Source organism: Natator depressus, chromosome 14 (genome assembly GCF_965152275.1).
Source record: "Natator depressus isolate rNatDep1 chromosome 14, rNatDep2.hap1, whole genome shotgun sequence".
Classification (NCBI taxonomy): domain Eukaryota; kingdom Metazoa; phylum Chordata; order Testudines; family Cheloniidae; genus Natator; species Natator depressus.
In genome coordinates, this window is record NC_134247.1 from 14,791,004 (window position 1) to 14,817,729 (window position 26,726).

At 41.0% G+C, this 26,726-nt stretch overlaps 1 protein-coding gene across 3 annotated transcripts in view; it reads right to left on the reverse strand.

The window, feature by feature from the left end:
* GRB2 (growth factor receptor bound protein 2) overlaps window positions 1-26,726 on the reverse strand; it is an 83,175-nt gene that overhangs the window by 14,483 nt on the left and 41,966 nt on the right. For all 3 annotated transcript variants that reach the window (XM_074970632.1, XM_074970631.1, XM_074970630.1), the window contains exon 3: window positions 909-1,006. In XM_074970632.1, coding sequence (XP_074826733.1) covers window positions 909-1,006 — 98 coding nt within the window. The remainder of the gene's footprint in view (window positions 1-908; window positions 1,007-26,726) is intronic.

A 26,726-nucleotide genomic window follows, 5' to 3' on the forward strand; every position in this document is an offset into this window, starting at 1 on the left:
TGACAGCTTTTATTGGACTGCCCAGAAGATTCTTTGCTCGACAGAATTGCACTGCACAGAGCTACTGCTTTCTTGTCAAGCACTTCAACTAGCTAGAATTTCAGTATAACCCGAGAACAAGAGAAGATGCAAAAGTGTCTGAAAAGAAATGATCAAGAGGCCAGCCAGAGTCATGGAACAGTACTGTTCCTATGTGCTTGTTCTTCAGTATTTGAGGAAGGACATGTGTTGAGAGGCTACTCAAGGCAGGCTTCCCTGGAAGTGGGAGCCAAGTAACTACACTGGTACATTTAGCATGGACATTTCACATCATAAAGGTTTACCTACAAAAGTAGCTTTATTTAGGTGACATGCCAGCAATTTTCACTCTTACTCTGTTAAAATCTACGTTGCAAAAGTATCGAATACATAAAGGGCAGAGTTAAGGTGAAACACATGGCATTTCTGATTTTTGCAGCGCTTAACCATACAACTTTGACAGTCTCTTAATATAGGATTGGGTTTTAAATAGTCTCCTATTTTTACCAAAAAAATATAGGAAAATACATAAGACTTTGAAGCTCTTCTGGCTGCCAGATTTGACAACATCGTGAAATTTCCAGCCAATTTATTTAGTTAGTTAGATTCCACCAGGACACTTTTTCCCCTTGCTCCTCAAGAGGTATGCAGGAGAAAGTCCCACTACTACAAACTTTAGGAGCTGTGCAATTAAGATTCATCACAATAGGGCTGATTTCTGGATGCAGTCGCCAGTAGTAACCTCTTTATATCTTTCAAAGTCCATAGGATTGTGCCAGTGACTAAGGTCCTGCACTCATTACAATGTGCTCAGCAGCCCTCCCTATTACTTCAAGGGCAAATGAAAACAAGGCAGAGTGAAGGAAGGGGATCAGTGATGCTCCACTTACGGATGTGGTTTCATTTCTATGTAGTTCTTGGGAATGAAGCCATCCTTCCCATTGAGTTCTGCCTTGTACCAGTTCTGATCACATTCTTCATTCAAAACCTACAGGAAACAAAAACAAAGAAACCATTTACCATATTTTAGTTTATAGCAGGACAGACAGAAATGTGCTTAGGAAACCAGGGTGCTCTTATGATAGACATCTGCTGTTCTGTTCCAATGCACCCCATGCACTTTGAAAGCTATAGCAGGCAGGGTGAAGGAAAAAAGTCACTTGAAATCATCTGAAACTTCAATGTTGAAGTTGGGTGGTTTAGTAGGAAAGTCATAGGCTATGGCTACACTACAGCTTAAGTAAACATAAGTTATGTCGCTCGGGGTGTGAATTAACCACCTCTCTGTGACATAACTTATGCCGATTTAAGCGCCGGAGTGGACAGTTATGTCAGCAGGAGAGTTTCTCTCACAGACATAGCTGCCACTAATCGGTGGGGGTGGATTAAGTCAACGAGAGAACTCTCTCTCATCGTCTTAGAGCGGCTACACTAGACAGCTTACAGAGGCTCAGCTGCATCGGTGCAGCTGCACCGCTGTATGCTCTCTAGTGTAGCCAGAGCCATAGTCTGTAGGTTCTATATTTACCCTCAGCAACTTCTCTAGATCAAGTTCAGTATATAAATCCAGAGAGTATTTGGTTAATTGCCACCACTGCAAATTCAACCTGTGATCTGAGAAACAAGTTGTATTCTGTCTTTTACCACCAGTAATAGTTATTCATTCAGAATTTACTTGGCAATTCTGATGATAGTCTCTCTCTCCTGTGGTTGTACTGGATCAACAGGGTTTTAAGTAGTGCTTATATTAGGGAATTTTTTTGAAAATTCCCTAATGGTAGCACTGTTGGGAGCCCAACTGTAAACAAAACTGGCACCTTCAGGTGTTTTTACCATTAACGAAACCCCGATGAACAGGGAGCAGCAGTGGTGAATTTTTTTTGGTAAAGTTCCCTAGTGTAGACAAGGTGTACATCAATAAAGTGAGTCAACGGAACTCTGGCACTTTTCAAACAGATGTAGGAACATGAAGGTTCCAATTTTTAATATGCACTTTTCTGACTATGACGACACTTTAAAATGAGTACAAGACCAGAAAGTCATAAGGGATGAGGCTGTATTAATGAAGGACAGTAGAGAGCACCAGGGACACTGTGTGTTTTAAGTGCCTTTACTCCCAAATACTTTGGATCCCCATTGTTTCTTGTTTAATTTATTTCAAAGGGATTTGATGGATAAGGCAGGAAGGAGTAAAACCTAGGCACTTAGGTTGAAAGTTGCTTTTTCCCCACAGGGTAAGAAATCTCCACAGGACAAAGTCCAACTGTATTAGTATTTGACAGCACATTTACCAACACCAACATAGAGAGCGAGAGCGAGAGCGTGAGCGTGTGTGTAATTTTACACTTTTGTCGTAAAGGTATGCTTTTTGGCCAACATCCTTATGCTTTTTTATTCCCTCCCAAATCACCTCTCTAGAGATAGTTACTCATCCAGGAGAAAAACAACAAAAAGCTGTCAATCTAGAAGATTAAAAATGCAGAGATGGCTTTGGCCCTTTGTAACAAAAGCATCAGGGACCAGCAGGCTGCCTTGGTAGATGAAGCTGAGGAAAGACAAAAGAAGGAACAGGACATGCTACTATTAGGCTCTAAAATGTGTGAAATGTATGAAAAATAAGGTATACTGGTGCACCCACAAAGCAGTTACACAGTTCACAAGTTACATCTGTGTTGATTTACAGCCTTCTCTATAATGGAGAAATCCTCTCAGGAAAAACCTGTTTTCACTAGCAATTATTTCCACTTCAGATGTTTTGGCCATCTAATCACTTTTTTTTTTTTTTTTTTTTTTTTTGAGGGGTGGGAGGAAAAAGGGGGAAGCAGAATTACACAAAGCAAAGCTATTAGCACGTGCCTCAGCAAGGCCCTTGTAGCTGATGACTGTGTGGCATTTTAATATCATAACCTATGCAACTCCAATAGCTAGATCTGGATAAGAAGGAAACCCCACTCTGGATTAAACTGGGCCCTAGTAAAGCAGACAACAGTAAAATCTGAATAACTATGACTGATTTTAGCAAATGAGTAACAGTTCTCTAATAATAATGGATGATCATCTAACGGCCATTTCTTCCTTACTGCCAACACTACAACATAGACCAAACTACTCATTAGATAGGCATTGAGCAGCCATGGAATGTCCACCCTCTCCAAGAGTATCACAGAAAGGGTTGTCCTTTCTATGACGCAGACTCAAGAATAAGAAATAACACGAAAGTGCATTCAAACAATTTAATTTTAAAGGATCTTTCTTTGGACTGCCTTTTGTGCAGCTACTCCTTTGTTTTGCAAGTATTGTTTTAGTGTTTGTCAGGCTCCAGTTGCTATATATCTTGGCAGTCATCAGCAGGCTGACTTGCAGCATGTTTGCATTTAATTATATTGGTGTATTTGATAGTGTTCTGCACATGCTGAATGCCATGAGTGAATATTTACTTTGTGGGAATGTGCCGTTTCTTTTTATTTATTTATTTTTTTTACCATAGAATCTATGACACAGATCGCACTTTGAGAAGTTCTTGCATTAAGTTCCCCTTATGCTGTATTTTTTTGAAGTTTTATAGTGTGTAACTGAGGGAACATAACTGACTCCTCTTCCCTCCTCTAGAATAAAAGTGAAGACTTATAGGTGGATCATAGCTCAGTAGTAAGAAATACTTCCAAAACTGTAAGGATGCATTAAAAATTATTTGAAATTCTAATACTCAAACATACGTGATTTAAATGAGCTTGATCTTGGCTCTAGAGATATGCTTAGATATGGAGATCCAAATTCTATATGCCTGTGAGTACTCATTAACATTGGCCCAGAGCCAAATGCCAGGATGGGGTCATTGCTGAGGGATGCATTAGTGATAGCAATCAAAGGACACTGGTCTTTGGCTTCTGAAGGATGGGAGAGCTGTCGATCCTCGATGCAATTATATGACTCCAAAGGCCACGAGATGCAATTTAAAAAAAACAAAAACAAAAACTAACCCAAGCAGGAGTTGCATAAAGGAATATTTTTAAAATGGCAGCAGTGGAACTGTCAAAGAGCCAGAAGCCACATAATTAGTTCAACGGATAACAGCTCTTTTAGTAGGCCCAATTTATCCCACAATTCTGCAGCCATGGACTGTACCCCTTACTGCAGAAGCATGCTGCAAAATTTCAGCTTTTATCTAAAAAAACTCCACACTTCATGGAAGTGAACACAACAATAAAAATGTGAACTGAGTAAACTAAAGCAGTGTTGTTTCTCCTGAGACTGCAGACAGCCTGAAACAACAACTCTGAGGAGTAAGGACAGGCCCAATCTCAATGGGGGTGAACTTTGAAACCAAATGGTAACAAAGCGTCAGTTACCTATTTTGCTGCTGAAAATTTTCAGAGAAAAATCTGACAAACCTACATATCCCATAATCCCAAGCATTATTTTTATATCCCATTTATTTAAAAAAAAGAAATCTTAATTTTTTTAAATTTCACTAAAGCTGCCACAAATTTTTCAGACTGTTTCACCAGAATGCTGTAAAGTACAGTAACAGTGCTTCCCAACCTCAACCAATTGTACAAACTAATAATCTGAAGGGCATACAGAAAGAGCTAAATCCTCCAAATGAAAGTGTTAAACCAAATTTTGTAAGCTTTGCTGTTCTAGATGAAGGTGGTTTGGGGAGCCTACAGAAATGTGGAAGCCCTGTAATCCTCACTGAAATGCACTGAGCATTCCTGCTCTCTGGTTAAACATGAACTTGAGTTTCTTTTGCAGCCAAATCCCAAATCTGCTATTGATGTCAAATGAGAAATTAAAAACTGTGTTCCTTTTACACTGGAGCATTTGTGCATGAGAGGAAGGAGGAGGAGGGATATTTTTAGCCATTATATTTAAATACAAATATTGCCATGTGATGGTCTCAGTTTGTAGTCAGCCCTGTGTTACAGTAATAGTGGCTCAAATACTACCTGTCAGTTTCCTAGTTCCATAATAGATCACTTATCAGCAAAAGCCCATCTGTGCCCATGGAAACCAAGACAATGCATTGCTGAAAGGCTGTTCAGCAAGGCAGCTTTGATGAAGTTTTTGCTGCAACAGCTTGAGGAAAATATTCAAGATATTCCCAGTCCTACACCCCATGACTATTTCCAATAATTTAAGAAACTGTAGAAAGGAACCTGTGATACTTTGTACCCCAAAGCAACACCCTGGCACCCCATATTCACCACTGTTATGTAATCACAACAAATCTTGTACAAAATATGTCATGTGAGGGGTCAAGGGAAAAGTTATGGTTTGCTGAATATGATTATCCTATTTGTATGCATGTATCATTTTTTTATCTGATGTTATGAATATTGACTATGTACCTGCATTTCAAATGTGTTTGCTCCTGTTGTAACTCCCACACAAGGTATATATCCAGTCTAGCCAGCACATTGTGAATGGACTATTCAAGTTGATGGCCCATCAATGAACACAATGGGCTATGGAAGAAGCTTATCCCCACCTTGATTATCATACATATTGTAAGGAGAGTGATCACTTTAGATAAGCTATAACCAACAGGAGAGTGGGTTTGTGTGTGTGTGTGTGGGGGAAACCTGGATTTGTGCTGGAAATGGCCCAACTTGATCATCATACACATTGTAAGGAGAGTGATCACTTTAGATAAGCTGTTACCAGCAGGAGAGCGGGGTGGGGGGGAGAGAAAACCTTTTGTAGTGGTAAACACCCATTTTTTCATGGTTTGTATGTATAAGAACATCTTCTGTATTTTCCACAGTATGCATCCGATGAAGTGAGCTGTAGCTCACGAAAGCTTATGCTCAAATAAATTGGTTAGTATCTAAGGTGCCACAAGTACTCCTTTTCTTTTTGCGAATACAGACTAACACGGCTGTTACTCTCAAACCCCACCTGATGGACTTTCCTGTGGATATTCTAGCCAGAATATGGGTAACGGCCCCTGGTATGAGTCATCGAAGCATGCACGGGCATGTGACTAGCTCATCTGACACTGGACTCCATCTTGTGCCTGTACTTTTCCACTAACTGTGCTGGGGCTTAGTTTGGGACAATGAAGTTCCCTCCACAGGGCAGAAGCTATAAAAGGGGGAAGTGACATCACTTGGCCTCATTCCCCCCACAATTCAACACCTGGAAACACCTCAAGAACAAAGACTGATCTGGCGAGGTGGTCCCAGGTGGGAAAGGAGGAATTCCAGCCTGTATATGGAAGATTGGTGGACTGTTTGTACCACCAGGGTGAGACACTGCTTGATTCAAATCCTGTCTAGTTTATAGACCTTAGATTGCAGTTTTGTTTTATTTCTTAGGTAATCTACTTTGATCTGTACATTTATTATTAATCACTTAAAATCTATCTTTTTGTAGTTAATAAATCTGTTTTATATTTCACCTAAAAACAGTGTGGTTTGAGTTAAGTGCATGAAAAAAAAAAATCTTAGATCAGTTAACAAAAACCTGCATGTCTTCTCCACATTGAGGGAGGAGCGGACTGGGTAATAAACTTACACGGGTCAGGCTTTTAAGCAGGGCAGGGTGGTATAGCTCTGGGGTCCTATGCTGGGGAGCTATGGGGAGTTGGTTGGCGTCTCTCTATTGCTAGTTCATGAATGGCTGGCAAAAAGGTGTCCCTGCCTGTAATTGGTTGTGTGAGTGCAGGACCTGGAGGGGTCTGCAGCTTGTCACAGCATCACAGTGTGAGAGGGAGCCCAGGCTGGGAAGATAAACGGTTCAGTGGTACCAGAGTTCCAGGTTGCATCACAGAATGTTTCTGCCAAATTGAACATTAGCCTCTTCCTGACAGTTTCAAAACACAAGCTATACGTTTTGAGATGCCTGCAGAAACTGTGAATGGGAGAACTACAACCAAATCTCTAGCAACTGTAAAAATTGGAACCATCTTAATTCCCAGACTGACACCCACATTCAAATATGCTGGTTGGGGGTGGGGATGCCCACAAATGTGACTATTAGAGTACAACTGCAATTTTAGCCATATCGGGGTGGCTTGTACTGATATACAAAGTGGTGGAGGGGAAGTGTGTTGAGAATGTTTTCATAGCTAGGTGCCATAAATGTGAAAAAAAGATACCACAAATTGCCAGCCCATTCTATTAAATTAACTACTGTTAAAATAATGTTGGCCGCAACAGGGTGAAAAACCACATCAAGGTTGATCAGTAGGCTCAGGACAAAGCTGTTTATGTACCGAATGTTTTCTGCTTTATGTATAGCTTGAGAACTGTTATGTTGACTCCATGACTCACTCTTGTGGCAGTGCCTCTCTTAGAGGTAGCTCTGCAAAGTGACAGGGACTCCATGGAAGAAGACAGCAGCTGCAACTTGAACTTCATAATGCACAGTCTTGCAGTATATGGTATTTTTGGTCTATAAAAAGACAGCCCTATGTACTCCACAATTCCATAAATGTAGAACTTACTCAAAATCCTCCCTAGCTGTAGCTTTTTACTTGAGTATCTAAGCTTCCTTAAAAAAAGTTAAATGCCTGAGAAGAAAATCTTCCAAACATTAACTGAATACAATCACTTCCTGAATCTGCAGACAGCCTGAAACAATTCTGAATGTTACGAACTGCATAGTTCATCATAATGAACTTTGTTACCTCATGAAAATTCCAGTGTCATCATTAACTATTGATAGCTAGAATTTCTATCCAGTTAGAGCCTCTTAGATGCTGGAAATCCCGGGGCAGTCCCTTGCCCAACTTCTAAAACCCTTAGCTTCCCCTGTCAACTTCTATTACAGTGTTATGAATTTTCAATACAACATTCTGCAGCATAGTTTAGAACATTAGTTTAGAGAGAGGATAAAATTTAACATAGTTCAGGGAACATTTATTGATTATAGCATTCATTTTCATATTCAATTAACCTCATTTTAAAATTTCTTTTTAATTCCCATGGTGACCCCAGACTGCTGCACTGGAGTTCCACAAAATACAAGACTCTTGCAGCAGAGTGGCGCCTTACCCCTGATGTACCCCTCTTACCTCCTCATGTCCTCTTTGTGCAAATTAAGACAGAAAAAGCAACTGAACAGCTCTTAAATATAGCCTTGATAATCAGCTGCTGATGTGGTTTCCCGCATTTACAATGATGGGTTGGCTTAATTACAATGAAAACAATGCAGCATTTTGAGAACTCTTCCCTCAAGTCTCAGGCATCCAAGGAAAGCCCACAGAGCTCCACAACTAGAGAATGAGAATTCTCTCAAACTCAGAAAAGCAAGCAATTGTTACAAACAATCCCAGCAAGGCACAGAATGTTTTACCCAAACTACATCCTTATGTGGAACAGTGGCTAGGAGGGGATTGTCAGCTGACTCCTGGCTGACATCAAAAAGCACTAAGAGGCTCCAGAGACAGCCAGGTCCAACCCTCCTCAGGAGACTGACTTGATAAAGGGCCTTTAAAAACAAAACAAAACCCGCAAAGAAGGATGATGGGATTAAAAAGGGATGGCCCCTATTCCAAAAAAACTGGACCAAATTAGCCCAAATGCAAGCAAGCACAATTACCAATGACTTCAATGTAAACTGAATCAGATTACAACAGGGTTGAATCTGGTCCACTGTGTTTAATTCCAAAGAAGAAAGCAATTGTGTAATTTAGCACCACAGAATACTAAGGCCTTGTCTACACTGCCATTTAACAGCGCTGCAACTTTCTCACTCAGGGGTGTGAAAAAACATACCCCTGAGCACTGTCAAGTTTCAGCGCTGTAAAGTGGCAGTGAGACAGTGCACCAGTGCTGGGAGCTACTCCCCTCACGGAGGCAGGTTTTTTTAGGAATCGCAGTAAGAGGACATAGCGCAGAAGGGTGTGTTAAGGAAACAGCACCTTATAGCACAGGGTAACCTGTACATCAAAATAGCCAGCATTCCAATACGAGAAAGACAAATCAGGCTATAAACCACAAAGCAAGTTCCCCTTCTCTTGGTTTATGCCCACCATGTCATAATTTCACTCCATTTAATTCTAACTACACCAGGTCAAATGTTAGACATTAAAGAATACACTTAAACACCTGAGAAGAGAAGACTGGTTCAGGAATACCCAACTTTCTAAATTTCACATTTTTTGGCTTTTCTTTGCATCTCAAACAATTTATCCTCACCACACCCCCTGTGTGTGTGCATGAGGGGGAAAGATAGGGCAATATCTCCATTTTACAGACCAGAAGCTGATGCACTGAGCTTCTTGGACACAGTTGCGTAACAAGAAGAACTATAGGTTTCAGAGTAGCAGCCGTGTTAGTCTGTATACGCAAAAAGAAAAGGAGTACTTGTAGCACCTTAGAGACTAATCAATTTAGTATCTGTTATTGTTAGCAGAGAAACATCCAGACAAATGCAGAGGCTGTGAAAAATGCAGACCATCAAATGAAGGCTTGAAACAGCCATCAGATAATGAGTGTAAATACATTTCCTATAAAGCCGCAGTCAACAATCAAGTAGCATAGCTTAACATCTCAACAACTCATGTAAACTGATATGAAAAAGGTTCAAAGGTTTGTCATTTTCCACCCCAGATTTCCTGTTGCCTATACCTCCGTATAAATACTTTCCCCATCCTCATTCCTTAAAAAAAAAAAAAAAAAAAAAAAAAAAAATCAGGCCCATGCAAAAGTAGCTAACAAGAGGGGCTCACATAACAACCAATCTGAAAAGTCGGCACGGGTAGCCCCATACTTCAATGCTTCTTTCTATTGGAAGGTTTGGCCGAAGTCTTGACTTACTACTTCAACATGGCATACATATTGTTGGGTTCTCATATTGACACCATTCACTGCAGCAAGAGCCAGGAAGTTTAAACACAACTAGAGCCAAGGAGAACTGGTTTTGTCGTGAACATTCTGAAATACTTTTTTTGATTATGCTGTGTTATCCCTGGACATTTTCCTCTCTCCTCAGAAGGTAACTAGCTGTTTCTCTCCGTCTCTGAAGGAGGGCATTATATTGGTCAGCAGTGAAATATAAAACAAAGCTGAAAGTTACCATAAACTTCCACTGTTCTGTATGTCACAGAAAGCAGCTGTGCCAGGACCCATGATTCTCTCTTCACACTGCCTAAAAAGAACAAAGGCTCTCCCCGTGTGGGTCACACCAATTCATACCTATCACTACAGTATCATGCTGCAGGAATGCTTACAGATATGCTAAAATAACATCCCAAAACATCAAAGAAATGATGAGAGGGAAAGATAGCTTTGTAACAGATACCCTTTCTAACACGCAAGTTAGAGACAAGTTGCAAGTACCATTCCATCTGTGACAGTGTGCTAAGCAGAAAACTGCTTAGCCAACCCCTCTGTCACTCCAGCTCCAATTATGGGAGGTGAATTGGAGCTGGGTAGATCACCTAGCCCTGACTGGGGAAGCTGGAACAGCTGCTGCCTCATCAGGCTGGGGCTGGATAAGAGCCCCAGTGGGAGGAAGCCAGGGAGAGGAGCTGGAAAGAGGAAAGCTGCACTAGAAGAAAGGCAGTGAGGGGAAGCAGAGACAGATAGCTTGCCCCCTCTTGCCTGCCGGTGGATTGTAAGCAGGGGACTGTGTATGGTGGAAACGTGGTGGGAGCACAGCCTGTAAATAAAAGCACCAGGTGAGCACTGCACCAAAAGGTCCCTGTGTGACTTTCTCAGCCCAGCAGGAGCCAGGAGGGCCCTGCAGGGACCCCATTACAGCATCATTTAAATTGCAAAACTCTGGACAGAAACAGAGTAAGAATTATGGTGGACAGGAAACCTACAGCACGGTGCCTAAACATTAGGTAGTATAAGAAATGCAATAAGAGTGGAAGAATCACAATCAGGAACATGTCAGGCAATCAGTGCTCAAGGTCCAGTTCAAAACTGCCTTTGTTTTTAAAATCCTACATGAATTTGCCCAAGCTAACCTCCCAAACTTTCCTACTATGCCCCTCCCTAGCACCAGCCTTGCAACCCTTCACTGACAGCTGGTGAGAGCCCACACTTCTCTGTAGTTCCAACCATCTGGACTATTTTCTGAACTCATCTAAAAAGATAGATGATTCTCTTTCTCCCCAGCCTACACCTCTTGATTGTTCTCTTTGGCTTTTTTCTATCTGTATTTAGCTTTGTAAAGCAAACACCACCATAAAAGCCACTATACAAAATCAAGTTGTATAGCAGTACAAAAGACATACTGAGTAACACTCTACCAGTTTAGCCACAGGCCTCATCTACACTAACTTTTCACTAAAGTTTCCCACTGTTGCTACCATTGACATAGGTAGGCCTAGATCAAGTGCCAACGTTTTTACTGTTGTGTTGTCTAGACTCCCTGTAAAGGGTAGGCACAGCGATAGAAATGTGAGAGATTGCAATAGCTTCATTTATACTACTCCTCTCACTGTGACTAGGGTAGGTGGAGCTAACCACTGATAAGAAATTGTATGGAAAGGCTAGTGTACATGTAGTCAGAGTGAGGGCTAGCAATATAAGTTAAAATGTCAAACTACTAATAGGCCATAATAAGAATAGCTTTATGGAGTTCGAAATAGTTGTAGCCAATACATTTCTCTGGTTGGGCCTCCTTCCACCTGAACGACTCCCAGAAGTACCATTAACATACTGAGGAAATCCAAAAATGAGCTTCAAGACAGGCACCCCAGATAATGTTACCAAGCATAAAAACTCGCCATTTTAGTTCCTATGCTTTTAGGACCAAAGGAGCAATGACTGTTCAGTAGTTCCAGGGTGCAGTAAACACACTGCACTTTCATTACAATCCGATATGTGGTATAAAAAGATCTTTATCGTAGATCTAACTCGATAGCTTGGCTCTTATATGTATTAAATCCCATAGCTCTGCTCTCAAGAACAATTTCTTAAAAAGAGGAAGAGGAACAGTGTTTTCCTCCAAGAGATCACAGACTAGTTTACTCTGACTGAAGCCCAGAACCAGCTGCCTTTTATAACTAACTACATCGCTCAGGATGCTATTACGGAAACAGAAGATCTTCCTTAATCCCAAACCCAATCCACATTTAATTGAAGAACACAGCACTGCCTCAGTTTGCTGTTATGCAGAGTGGATTAATTTACTCAGGTCCTGCTTAGATGGCCATTTATCTAACATGTTTCCCTATGCTGAAGTTTCATTAAGTTGACAGACAAATCACCACTGTTTAAGCAGGCCCCCTAAAGAGAAACTATCAATGAAGCAATTAAAAAGAACCATAAATACAAGTTCTTAGAACCTGTAGATACCTCTTCCCTAGTTCCTACTTACTCACTGAAGAGCATGGACAGGCTTCACTGAGTCTGAATATAGTATAGGTCTATCCTAGACCAAGGCTCAAGAGGACTAGACTGAGGGTTAGTCTACACTACGCAGGCTCTGGCAATACAACATTAGGTATCCCAACAGCAGCACTCTGTTGGCACAGCTGTGTCTGCACTGGGGGTTTTGCTGGCATAGCTATGTCGGCTATAGATAGGCTTGGAAGGATTAGATTTTTATCAATAAATGTCAGTAAATATCGATTTCACTGTGTACACACAAACAGATGAAAAAATATTTCCATTGATAAAAATTTACAGAAAGGCAAAGAAAGAAAAATGCTGCTTGAGAATTTACTAGCCTCAAAATCCAGTGATTTAGACTTTTGAAATGGGCTTGTTACAGCGGACTATCAAATGAATAGCAAAACCAGATACGATTTGCTGATTTAAAAGGATATTTACTTTGTATATTGACAAGTGATGTTGACAATTTGTGTTTTAACAGTTTACAAAGCTTTAACTTTTTGAATCTCAACATTTCCTATAATTAAACAGCCTGACTTTCCCCCATAATTTCCTGAAATTGTGAAAATTAATATTGATTAAAAAAATTAGAAATGCTTAAAACCCATAATTTTACGTAACTGAAATTTAAGTGAAAATCTAAAAAAAAATGCTTAAAAACAAACTCATATTAGTCACAGAAATTATTTAAAAAAAATCAAATTCAAATTTTTTCATACCCCGAACAGACATAGCTATGCTAACAAAACTTCATAGTTTAGACTTGGTCTGACTGTGATGTACCAATCAATTCTATTCACTTAGATGAGATTCACTTAACCGAACATTTAATAAAATCTACAATCACTTCTGATTCAATCCAACAACACGCGTCAAAATGAGAAGTAGTGTTATCTAGCAGTCAGGGTAAAGTCAGTCCTCCTGGTTCTATTCCCAGATCTGCCACTTACATCATGGTCTTAAAAGCTGCTGTCCCTCCCAGTCTGCTCAAGCTGCCTCCAGCTTTCCGTTTAAGTTTAGGAGCACAGCTATTGAGCACGAAATACACGTTTGCTGTTGTACATTTTTAGAACATTTAGACAAACAACTCTGACCGTAACTTCTCAGAGCAGCCTTTAATGAAATTGCAAGGCCTTTGTAAAAGCTCTTGGCAGAACTTCTGAGGGATGGAGGTTGAAAGTCATTGCCAGAAAATAAAAAAGGGGCTATCAAACACATTCCAGTGAGTGTGTTTTACAGTTCCTTTTAAGTTCATGGAAGAGACTTTGCAGAAGTCTAACAGTGGTCCTGTGGCATTTTGCAAGAATGTGGGATCTTCTCAATTTTGCAATTTCCATTCAGCAAAACTAATCTGTCGCAAGCACCATTACTAAATGATATGTCAGAAATAGGACAGCTGAAAAAAATAGTGGAGGACAGGGACATGATCAGTACATACTAACTGTTGTGACAATTCAAACTCAGAGCTTGCCCTCTTACTACACCACACTACAAATGAAGCAGGTCTGAATTAGGAAAGCTAAAAAACAGATATCCTGTGGAAGGAAAAAAAACAAAAACAAAAAACCATGGTTCACTAGTCACAGCAGGGTTGTGATACTAGATTTATAACCCGGGGAGTCCAGTCCTCATTTTGCCCTGAAAAAAACTGGGAAGATTTCACTGATTTACCACGTTACTGTTGCTCCTCTTTTATGACCCTAGGATTTAGCATTTGTAGTACTTTACAAACAATGTTCCTCAACATCTCTGTGGTAAATCTCTCCATCTTACAAAATGGAGGAAGAAACAAAGGTTAATGATTTTCCCAAAGTCACACAGCAAGTGGAACAGCCAGGATTAGAATTTGGAGTTCCCAACTGCTGGACACACACTCAGTTCACTAAACCACACTATTATTTCATGCACAGAAGTAGTCTTGCGATTAGAGGACAAATGAAACTTGGCTTCCATTTTAGTGAAGAGGAACAGGATGTTATCCTCCAAAGCAAACCACTCCTTCAAAATCTCACCCTTAGTGCTCCAAACCTCTAACGTAACACCCCCAAAAGTCCTCTTCCAAGACTGAAAAGCAAAAAGGAATATAGGGATGGAGATACATTTCCTTCTTATTCCAAAGGTGTGATGGACCCAAACTACCTGATACAGGATTGAAACAAAAAGTACATTTCAAATGGATTTACCTAAAATAATCGTTAGCCCTTACACACTTCACTCTCCAGGGAAAAAAGACTGTTACTTACCTGTTTCGTAACTGTTGTTTAAAATGTGGATGCACATGTATTCTACTCAGGTGTGCGCGCACCCAGTGCGCCAAAGCCAGAGAAATTCACCTGGCAGTACCCATAGGGCTAGCACTCGTGCCCTTTGCCTCTTAGATCGTCCCCTGGCTATACTGACAGATTCCAGGATCAGCACTGATCACACAGTAGACATAGGGGCTCGTGGCCTGTCCATTGATGCTTTACTCACATCCACAGTGGCCTTGGAATCCACAGGGCCCTCCTCATTCCTTTAGCTCCTGATCTTCAACCCACTCTAGATAAGATCACCTAACCAATCTGTGACGTAGCCACCCATGCTGCATAGCCAGATGGATGCCACCTCAGCGCAGGTACAGCCTGAGGCCATTGTACAGTGTTGCACAAAGAGTATCCAGTGACTCAGTGTCCTTTGTCCTCCTTGCCACCAGACAATGCCATGGGACCAGATGCTTTCTCTCCAGTGCTAGGGGATTTCTGGGCACATCAAGAACTTTTTACCTAGGGCTGACGCCAACCTTCTATCCAGACTGAAGGTATACAGGAAAACACACAAATTAGTGGCCATTCTCCAGTCCTTGTCCCCAGGGAGAGTAGCTCTCCTGATCAATGAGGCATTTATTGGAAATAGCCAGAACTCTGTGAAACACCCTAGCTTCTGCGGCACCTGTGGCAAAGCGTAAGGACAAGCATTACTGCATTACTACATCCCTACTGAGGGATTTGAGTGCTTATATGCATCCTGCTCCTAATTTGCTTGCCATGACAGTGACCAATAAAAGATGATGTCATGGGAGGAACAAATCCACGCCCAAGGATAAAGAGGTTGGATCTCATGGGCAGGAATATTTATTTGACCTCCTCCTTACAAATGAGGATCACAAATCAACAGGCATTGCTCTCAAAATATAACTTTCAACATTGGGGCTCTGTGGCAAAATTCACAGAGCAGTTGCCTAACGTTTCTAGAAAGGAGATCAACAAATTTGTGATGGAGAATCATCTGGTGGCCAAGCCCTGGACTTCGCCATAACTCTGGCAGCTGTGTCAGCTACAGTGATTACAATGAGAAGGTGACTGCGGTTACAGAATTCAGCAATGGCAACACCTATACAACAGGCTATAGAGGTCCTTCCTTTTGATGGTTGAACACTCTTTTTTGACAAAACAGACGAAACCTTCCATTCATGGTTAAAATACTGACATGCTAAGCATTTGTTCCATGTGATCTGCAGATTCAGGAAGACTTCAATGCACCCAACAGTTCAAACTCAGTTCACATTTTTCATGTTAACTTAAAAAAAAAGCAGAGAGCTTGAAGCACAATTCTGCAGCCCTTAAAATACAAGGGACCCTTATCTAAGGCTCCAAAAATACCCATTTATGCAATCAACTTAATAGTTCTGCTTTCCCGGAACAGCACAGATTTTGCCCAGGAGGTGAGCTAAATGAGGCAGAGAAGTCTCTGGCTGCTTTGAGGGGAAAGGGAAGCAGCGGAATTGTCCAAGTGTTGCTGTGCCTCTAACAGAAAAGAGGGAATATGGTGGATGAGGTAGCAATAATTTGTGAGGGAAGGAGCAGGGAAGCAGAACATCCTAGTTGCTGCTGCTTCTTCAAGAGAAGGAGAAAAAGGAGGAGAACAGAGTACATGAAAGAAAGCTAGGACGCAGATGGTTTCCTGAATGTCTAGGAGGGTGGCAACAGTGACAGAGCCATGCAAAGAGGTAGTGGGAGCCCCAAATTAATTTACTGGTGGATGTGGAGGGGAAGAATAGAGAATTGTTTTTTACTCTTTGGAGGGGATGGAACTGATTAATCAGGGCTCCCAGGCTTAGTCCTTGGGTGAATAAATGTCAAGGCAATTTTTCAAACTCTCTATATAGACAGATGTTCAATTCAGTTCTGTCACGTTTCTGAAAATCATGACCTCTAATTGCTGAGATAGGAATAAAAGATATTTCTCAGGTCAGCCAGCCAGGCTGAGCTAAGCCTTAATCCTGATCCTGGAGACAGACACTGAAGCTCTCTACAGCATGAATGGTGAAAACACTGGCCTCACACATAGGACAGCTGCAGAGTTCAGGGCCACTGAGTTTATTATAATAATGGATGGTAGACTGATAAAGCCTTTTTTTTTTTTTTTGCTTTATAATCCAAGTGACATGCCTGCCCTCAAGTCCTTAGGCAGGTTTGTTTCTCTAATCACCTCCTCATTGGCCTTATTTACTGTACCTGCCAATCTACTTGATCATGCATTACAGACCCACACAAATGGAGAAAACTAGGGCTATATGTTGACATGGTAAAAACTAGACTTTATTAATACAAGTGCATGAATAGTGAGACTCCAGTCAATCAGAGAAGAGGGTTTTGATATAGCCATATGATGATGACTGCCATATCCTTTCAGGTAACATTTACATACACTAGATCTTTTTGAATGTTATACGTTGATGTGTATTTTTTGTCAGTCCCTAGAACACACTGTATGCATGATTACATATGAAAGCAAGAAAAAGCCCACATTTCATTACCTAGAGACAGCTGCCCCAAGTGTTGTCACTAATCAAATTACCCCAGCAGAGAACTCCAAAAATTCTGACCAATGAATTGGAAGATTGCCATTTTTTGTAATCACCAAAACAGGATTTACAGCTTTAGCACTCCATGAACACAGTTATCACAATTTCAGCTATATCCCCTGAACTGCAGAATCTCTCTAAAATCCCCACTTCCAATTAAAGGAAGTAAAAACTGGCTGACATCTCAGTTTTTGATTGAGGCGAGGATGGCAAATAGCAATCTCTTCTTTTTCTTAAATAATCTAAAGGTGATTTTACTTGAGATCCCTGCTGAGTGATATCCATGCACTGAACAAGGATGTAAGAAGTTCCTAAATCAAGAATTAACACTTTGGACAGAGAACCCATGATTCACTATTGCTGTCAAGAAGTGCAGTAGCAACTGTATCTGCACCTTTTGGGACCACTGGAATAGCTTGGGCATTCAGCCGCAAGATTAACAGGAAAACTAATGGAGAGGAACAGGACACAGATGAGCACTGGGAAGAGGACAGATCTTTATTAACCTGACCTAATGCACTGGCAGCAGAGACCCTGAGTAACGAGAAGTAGACTTTAAACCACAATTAACATACTGCAGAAAAAAACCTCACTGCCTCTGTTTTATGCAAATAAACGTCTGAATAAATGACGTGGCTCTTCTGGCTGCAAAATTTGTCCTGGCTGCTTTAAAAACAAGCAGGTCTGCAAATCAGTCATTACTTGCCTCCTGCTTCTTGTAAAAGGAGGTCTGGAGGTTTGTTTTACTAGAATTTGATGGATTACTAAATCCATCATCTGCAGGGGCAGCTCCCTATATCCAGACTGATTGCAGATCATCTCCTACCTCTGGAAGCAAGGCAAGACACCCATTAAAAACTCTTCTGCAGTTTTGTATTGACTACAACATGGGTTCATCACGCTTGTTTAGATTATTTTCTCTTTTTGAGAGGCATGATTTTGACCCATTGATTTTTAGTGACACCTGTCACAGATACGGTAATGACCTGAAATGTCTTTGGGAGAGCTTACTGTATTAAGTCTATGCACCATTGTTGGCCAGGGATTGTATGCAATTTCATGGGGGAGGATGACCACAGCCCTCCAGAACTAATAAGAGTTGAGAGTGATCAGATAAATTCACTCAGGTTGTAACACTTCCAGAGAGCCACTTGGAGAGGCTTGCATATACTAGTTCAAACTGGATTCTCCAGAAACCAACAGACAAAAAAAAAAAAGTTTAAAGTCAGATTATTTATTGAACAGTCCTAAAATCAGGACCTCGTTTCTGATCCAGCAAACAGACAGAATCTTTGGCCAAGAGCGGGGGGCCCCCGATCCTTAGGGAAGGGTTGAAAAGACTGACACCTGCCAGAAGCCCCCTGCTGGAGATGGGGGTGACCTTAATTTTTTTTTTAGTATGTTTTATCTAATGCTTTCATTTCACCTTAATAAATGTGGTTGCTTAGAAAGACCTGGGTGGTAAGTCATAATTGCTGGGAATTATGTAGTTCATCACTTTCAAAGAGTAAGCAAAAGTTCAGACATGAGCCTTTTAGGCCATCTGGTGTGTTGGGGATATCACAGTGTACGCAGGGAACTTTGCAGCCTGGAAAAACCCCAGTAAGGAGAGACACACACATGGGTCTCCATCCAAGAGAGGTGACAGCTGAGGAGCCAGGAGCCTAAAAGTAGGTGCCCTTGTGGACCGTGGAGGGAGCAATACTGGTGTAGCTGCCTTGAACTGTGATAACACCAAAGACGACCAAAGACAACGAAACCCCGAATTTGTTAGTCTCAGCCATCCGTTATAACTGCTTGCAGACAAAAAAAGAAAAATCGTTGGAGAAGTGTCTCCTGCAAACTCCCCTTTGCTCCATCCCATTTCACCCCCACCCTCCAGGAACCCCCAAAATGGAAGACATATGCTATCACTGGACTAGACCAGATCATGCAATTCTTTAGTCTTTGCAATTTCCCACTACTCATTAAACAAATACTTCATTTATCTAAAAAAGTATATATTAAAACAACACTGACTGCCACATAGCTCTCACAAGCAAAACAACCATCACCACCTAGCGTGAATGCACAATTGAGGCAATATTTTTTGGTAAGGAAACAAACACCAGTTTTGTGTTTCTAAGGGATTATTCTAAACAGTGAGAAAAATAATTTAAGTAATTAAACTAATGGGCTGTCCCAGTGACTACAGGAGAACCCTGTTCTGCTGTGGGGAAAACCCAATTACATTCGTACTCTCTTGCTCCCTAGGCTAGCAGCAATATGATTGTAGTGAGGGCAGACTGCTCAGCTGTGTTGATGAATGGCAACAAATCCTAATTAAAGAATCTCACAACCAGTATGTTCCAGGGAGATAATGATGTGGGATTAACCTAGGCAAGACCATACTATATTGTCTTGTCTTCACTACCATGGGCATGGCCTATGAGAAGTGAGGAGAGAACCAGGAAAAAAAGGAGCGGTAAAAGGAAGGAAAAAAACCTTGTTCTCCTCCCTCCCACCAAGCCTGTGTGTTAAATGCCACAAGGTTGTGGGGGTTGTCCTAAAATTTAACAGTATTTAATATTTCAGATTACTTGCCTTGTGTTGGCTGCCCTCATACTGCAATAAGGTACCAGGAAAAAGACAAAGGCACTGTTCTCTCAAAAGACACGCCCAAGATTCATTGATCTGGAAGTCTAGCATTATGGTACAATATAATCTCAAATGCCCCATGCATGTGTTCCAATGTAAGTTACAGCAAACTGCACTTTTAAAGCCATCAAGGAACCAGACTCTTACTTCTACCCACAACTACCAAGTGTAGCAGCTGTCAGCTAATCCTCATTTTATCATATTACCTTCCTTACGTACACAGGCCCAATCAAGTGAAAGAGTTTATTTCATAATCTATGTCTGGGATTGTCCAGAAAGAACAGCGCTTCCTTCACAGGCTAGAGACAAAGGCCTCTTGTAAACCTGAGTCCACCTGACAAAGTTTGCACTAGAGAGTGTTTACAGTAAGACATGCTAGTCCAAGGCATACACTAATCCTTTTTTCGGTCACAAATACAAGCACCATAATTTAACTTTCTGCAGTCAGCTAAAGCAAACCCCCCAGTAATGTCAATGCACTTCTGCACCAGGAATGGAAAAATAGGGACTGCTTGCTCAAACTTCAGCCAATTTTTCCAAAGCATAGAACGTGTACCTATGTACCTCAAGTACCAGCATGAAACAGGTAAGGAATTGACAAGTCAGTGGATCATGGTCACATTGAAACGAGACCACAGGCTGCTCCACTGTGAAGTCTGCAGGGCCTCAGAATTTTCTTCAAAGATTTGGATGAGGGTTGGTAAATTAAGTAACCATTCTACCCAAAAAACTAATCTGAAATTTCTGGTCTACCATGAACTAGTATCGGCATCTCTCCAAATTGTAAATCTCTACATCACTTATTTTAGATCTAAATTTAACTTTGTCCCACAAGGATCTGATTTTCAGAAGGGGTCATATTTGATATAAATATTCTGAACCCAGAAATTAACATTATAGAAAAATGTTAGTATGTTGAAATGTTAATCTATCCCTTTAACATCCCTTAGCTGTTTGCTGCACCATTTTGGGTGACAATCTTTTAGAACTCAAATGAGTAAACTATGAATCACCCTTACATGGCCTGCTGGATAACTAGAACTTGAATAGGTTTTTCACCTCAAAATAGGAGTTTGTTTGGAAATTGAAGAGGGGAAGTAACTGCTCGCTCCAGGAGCAAACAGCACACCATGCCCCATAATTACCATTTTACACCATTTTTGTTGCTGTTGAAGAAAGGGTTAAATAGAGGGAATTTTCAAATCCAGAAGACTAAATGTAATGAGATCAGAATAATGAGATTACCTGATTCTGCCTCACACACATAGCTAGGATCAGTCCTAATCTCTTCATTTCAAGACAGATGGAAAGCATGAAATCAGAGATAACAGGAAGCCAATTTCCTAGAATAGGCAGCTTTTCAAGGTTTACTTCAGAGTAAATCAATATTTTGCTAGATTCTTGCCTATTCTGACCACTTCCAATAGGCTGGTGGAAGCAGGTATCAACAGCACCACACTGTACTTTTCTTATTAGTTGTGTCGCAGCAGAACTGGAAATTTCAAATATTGGAGAATGGCAGGGGCACAGGTAGAGACTGTATTCTACTGCAGCTCTACCAGACCTCTTCCTGATGCTTTAATTGGAAACAACCAATAGGAGAAAGACAGACATGACCTCACTTTGCAAAATTAGAAGTTATCTGCTTATCAATTTTCACTACAAAAGTAGACATGCAGTACTAAATTACTGGTGATCACTAGTGAATTTGTATTGGTGGCCAGCAATGATTTAAGACGGTCAGAAACAGCAGGTATCAATTGGTTTTCTTGCATGAACGAGCCATTTTCAGGGTCTTTGCTCAAGGCAAGAAATAAAGAGAATGTGATATGCAACAAACGTATCTTTTCCATGTGGAAAAGGCTGAAAGTTTTTTTTCCAGCAAAAATCTCATATAGAATAACCTCAGGATAAAGAGTTAGCCGAGTGATCACTGAAGGTGGCCAACAGACAACTCCCACAATGGAATATATCTGGCTAAGAGTCAGTTATAGAGCACGCTATAATAGAGGAAGGAGAGGTAAAGAAAAGCAAGATATTAAAGCTCTAGCTATAATCACTAGGATGGCATAAGACTAAACAAAATTGTTCAGAGAAACCAGTGGTAAATAAGCACTTAAGCTCATTCACTGCTTATGGGCTTAAAACGAATGGGACCAATGGTTGAATTACACTACTGGAAAAAGTTTTAAAGAATGAGTTAACAAGCCATAGCTGCTTCTACGAAAAACCAAGTATTATGTAGGTCAGCAAGAGAGCTATAGCCCACTTTCAATCACAGCTTGTGATGCATGTGACCTTCGTAGTTCACTCTACATTTTATCAGCATTTTAAACTAGTTCTACAGAGGGATGGTGAAAAATTTAAAGAGCCCCACAAGATGTAATCTTTCTGAATGGACTGGTAAATGAACATTGCTTTCACCACCATTTAAACAAATTAGCGATTTACATAGATATGCTTTTAGTCAGCAACTGCACAGTATGTCACAAGACTATCTTGGCTGACAAAGAGCCTGTTCACACTATAGCCATAACCATGATTTTGTAACTGATTGCAGCATAACCACAAGTAACACAATTTGGTTTGTATCCATACAGCAGCTTTTCTGCCATCATAACCATATTTGCATGTCCATACCTGCTCCATAGCCTCAACATGTTTGCATCTGCATTCTAGGCCAGTGATGCTCACATCTCAGTGGTTCAGGAGCCACATTAGCAATCAACTTTACCCAAACCACCATAGTGTGAATTCATTATTTCATTTACTATTTTATGCATATTATTCTCAAAGGAGAATGACTGACCGAGTATTCTAATTTAGTATTCTTTAGCAGTTAATGGTTAAGAACATAGTACAAACATCCTGAATGGTTAATGACTCTAATTGGCTAATTAAAATCACACCGCATTTTAATATCATGTGTTGCAGAGAGCCACCTGAGCCTCAGTCTGAGGATCACTGTTCAGGCAGTTATCCCCCACTCCCTCAGTAGGGGGAAGACATGCAGAGCAGTAAGTACAGCTCATGAGGTAATGCACTTTGGGATGTTTTACCACAAGGACTGCTGGGAGGAATAAAGGACTGGTCAAAGCAGTTTCATAGTCTTGGTCAGAAGATCCCGTCCACATACTTTGCTAAACTGACTGGAGGAAGATAGCCATGTACCAAGTTAGGCATCTGGCAAAGGCAACCCATTGCTTGCTGTTATTATTTCCAACAGAGTCTTCATGATGCCATGCATGAACAAATCCACATTTAGAGCCAGCCACAGAATCATAGAAATGTAGGACGAAGGGACCTGGGAGTAGAGGTAGATATGCTGGAGGGTAGGGATAGGATACAGAGGGACCTAGACAAATTAGAGGATTGGGCCAAAAGAAATCTGATGAGGTTCAACAAGGACAAGTGCAGAGTCCTGCACTTAGGACGGAAGAATCCAATGCACCGCTACAGACTAGGGATCGAATGGCTCGGCAGCAGTTCTGCAGAAAAGGACCTAGGGGTTACAGTGGACGAGAAGCTGGATATGAGTCAGTGTGCCCTTGTTGCCAAGACCACCACTGGTATTTTGGGATGTATACGTAGGGGCATTGCCAGCAGACTGAGGGACGTGATCGTTCCCCTCTATTCGACATTGGTGAGGCCTCATCTGGAGTACTGTGTCCAGTTTTGGGCCCCACACTACAAGAAGGATGTGGAAAAATTGGAAAACGTCCAGCGGAGGGCAACAAAAATGATTAGGGGACTGGAACACATGACTTATGAGGAGAGGCTGAGGGAACTGGGATTGTTTAGTCTGTAGACGAGAAGAATGAGGGGGGATTTGATAGCTGCTTTCAACTGCCTGAAAGGGGGTTCCAAAGAGGATGGATCTAGACTGTTCTCAGTGGTAACTGATGACAGAACAAGGAGTAATGGTCTCAAGTTGCAGTGGGGGAGGTTTAGGTTGGATATTAGGAAAAACTTTTTCACTAGGAGGGTGGTGAAACACTGGAATGCGTTACCTAGGGAGGTGGTGGAATCTCCTTCCTTAGATGTTTTTAAGGTCAGGCTTGACAAAGCCCTGGCAGGGATGATTTAGTTGGGGATTGGTCCTGCTTTTAGTAGGGGGTTGGACTAGATGACCTCCTGAGGTTCCTTCCAACCCTGATATTCTATGATTTGTTAGGTTATCTAGTATAGTCCCCTGTGCTAAGGCAGGACGAAGTATTATCTAGACCATCCCTGACAGGTGTTTGATCTATTCTTAAAAAAACTCCAAAATGATGGAGATTCCACAACTTCCTTAGGTAATTTGTTCCACTATTTAACTACCCTTACAGTTAGGAAGTTTTTCCTAATGTCTAACCTAAATCTTCCTTGCTTTGAGGACAGGACAAGAATTAACAGGCTTAGAGGTTAAAGAGAACAATTTATCACGCTCTTCTTTATAACAATCTTTTACGTAATTGAAGACAGTTATGTCCCACCTCAGTCTTCTCTCCTCCAGACTAATTAGTTACTGATTACAAAGAGAATTACAAGTTGTAGTGTGGACAGAGCTCAGGAATGAAATTCATGAAACACTTTTCCTTTCGGTAGCCAGAATCCTCCTGAAGTAGGACAAATTCATGCATATTACTAACACAGCTCCCTCTCAGTGTGACATAAGAACTCAGCTTTCCAATGTGTGCTTGTGTGTAATCCATTTAAGACATATTGAAAGTACATGTGCCAGTGAGGAACCTCAGTTATATGTATCAGATCAGAGCTTCTTGTTTTGTTTCCGTTCTGTAAGGTAACTGTTCATAGGAGTTGCCTAAAACAGAAATAGACGGGGCATGGGATACATATTCTATGAAAATGTATAAGTGGCTACAACCAGAAAGAAGTTAGAAAGTTAACTGCACACTACCTAAATTAATATCAGTGCCTTTTCTGCCAAGTTACACTGCATGAGGGAGCAACAAAGGGAATAAAGAAGAAGTGTTCCAATGGGGAAATATTTTTAAAGGACTCAGATGGCATGTTGCTATATTCTTGTGCCAAGGCTTTAACAGATGGGTGGAGCTACAAAGCAGCAAGCCAGTTAGTCACACTTATTAACAGGATTATGCTGGGGACACAGTAACAGTTTGAAATTCAATGAAAGTTCACATACAGTCCATTCTTCCACACATCTCAAGCCATCGCTAGAGGGTATCATAAGAGCTACACAGCATGTGCTTCATTTTACTTAGCACAGTCAGCCATTTTCACTGGCAACATTCTGCTAACAGAACAAGACCCAGCATGAGGAATACAGACTCTAAAATGTAATTCTTTACCTCCCAATTCTTAAGTTCCAAAACACACTCCAGGAAGAATTCTTAAGTGTTGGAAAATGTCAGCAAAGTCAAGGAATAAGACCAGAAAGGGCACAATTAAGGATGCTAGTCAGAAGCCAGGCCTCTATGTATTTTGCAGCTAAAGAACTTACTGCAAAAATCTACCTACAGAACTGTGCTCCAGAATCTAAATCTTTGGCATAAGAAATGTTTCTAGCCCTTATGACTTCAAAGAAAAGCTTGAAAACACAAACTGAGCATATGGTGATGAAGCAGTTATCTTCCTGAGTCTGCAGAAAGCCTGAAACACAAACTCTGAGATATGAACTGCTCATTTCATCTCAATGAGATTCTTAACTCTCAACCTAAAGAGGACAATTTAATTTCAATATTGGTAACAAAAATCAAGCCAATTTATTTATTCTTCTGATGGTTTAGGGAATCTATGTAGAGTGTTTGAATGGTTTGATATTGGCGACTACCTGTATCCTACTCTCTAGAGCTTAAATTAAACATATGCACAGAGGGCTGGGGTGTGAATTCAGCTTTATGTACAGATGCGACTGCCTCACACGCTTCCCCAATTGCCACAATCTCCAGCTTTCCTCCCCACATGGCTTCCATGATGCAGTTGTGTTGTTGATTCAGATACGCTAAAGGCATTTGTGAGTGGGAGTACAGCATAAATAAATTGTAAAGATCAAAAACAAACATGGTTACTGTAGTATTCATTTTTAAATATTTCATAAGAAAGTTTACATTTTAAATTTAAAATGAAGCTGTGACAGAAGTTTCTAGTGTGCTACAAGAATGTGCTGGAAAACCCTGAGATCTTGCAGCAGAATTTAAGTCTAGCTTGCTATAAAGTATATAGGGCCTCAGAAGTAGGGAATCAATCTAATCTATATAAAATAATTATACAGGCAGCAGAACACATACATGTAAAATTGTAAGAAAATCACTCCTTTTTCAAGCACATCACTGGGCTGTGATTCCATTCCTGCTGGAGAACCAATAGTGTGTACTGCAAAGCAGACATGCTTCTGTGCATACAAAAGAAAAACATGGGGTAACAGCCACCTCACTATGAACAGCAAAAACCCCACAGCTTCCAAGAAAACACTGGAGGACCCAACCTGTAAAGCATGCACCTTTCTCTGCAGCCTAGAAAACAATACACTTGGATCTGGATTTTCGACCGAGGCCGGAGGAGCGGGAGAAGGAGGGATGGCACAACCACAAAAAAGAAACTGGATGTCCAACAAGGATACTTAAGATTTTAGATTATTCCCTTTAAAACAAAGGGATTACAGCTAACTGGCCTAAACACACTTCAGGGAAGAAACCAGTAAGGATTTTAAAGGTGCCACGGGAGGAGGAAAGGAAGGACTTTTGACCTCAGGGAATGAGAGGCTTCTTGTGCTGCTACCCTCCCGCTCCAGAGATTTAGGCCTGGTTTATACGATGAAGTTAGGTCAGCATAAGCCACCTTGCATCAACCTACTGATGCACATGTCTACACTCAAGTTTCTCTCCCCCAACATAAGTGTCCTGTTACGGCAACGCACTAAAACCACCTCCCCAAACAGCGATGAACATGGTCGACCTACAGAGGTC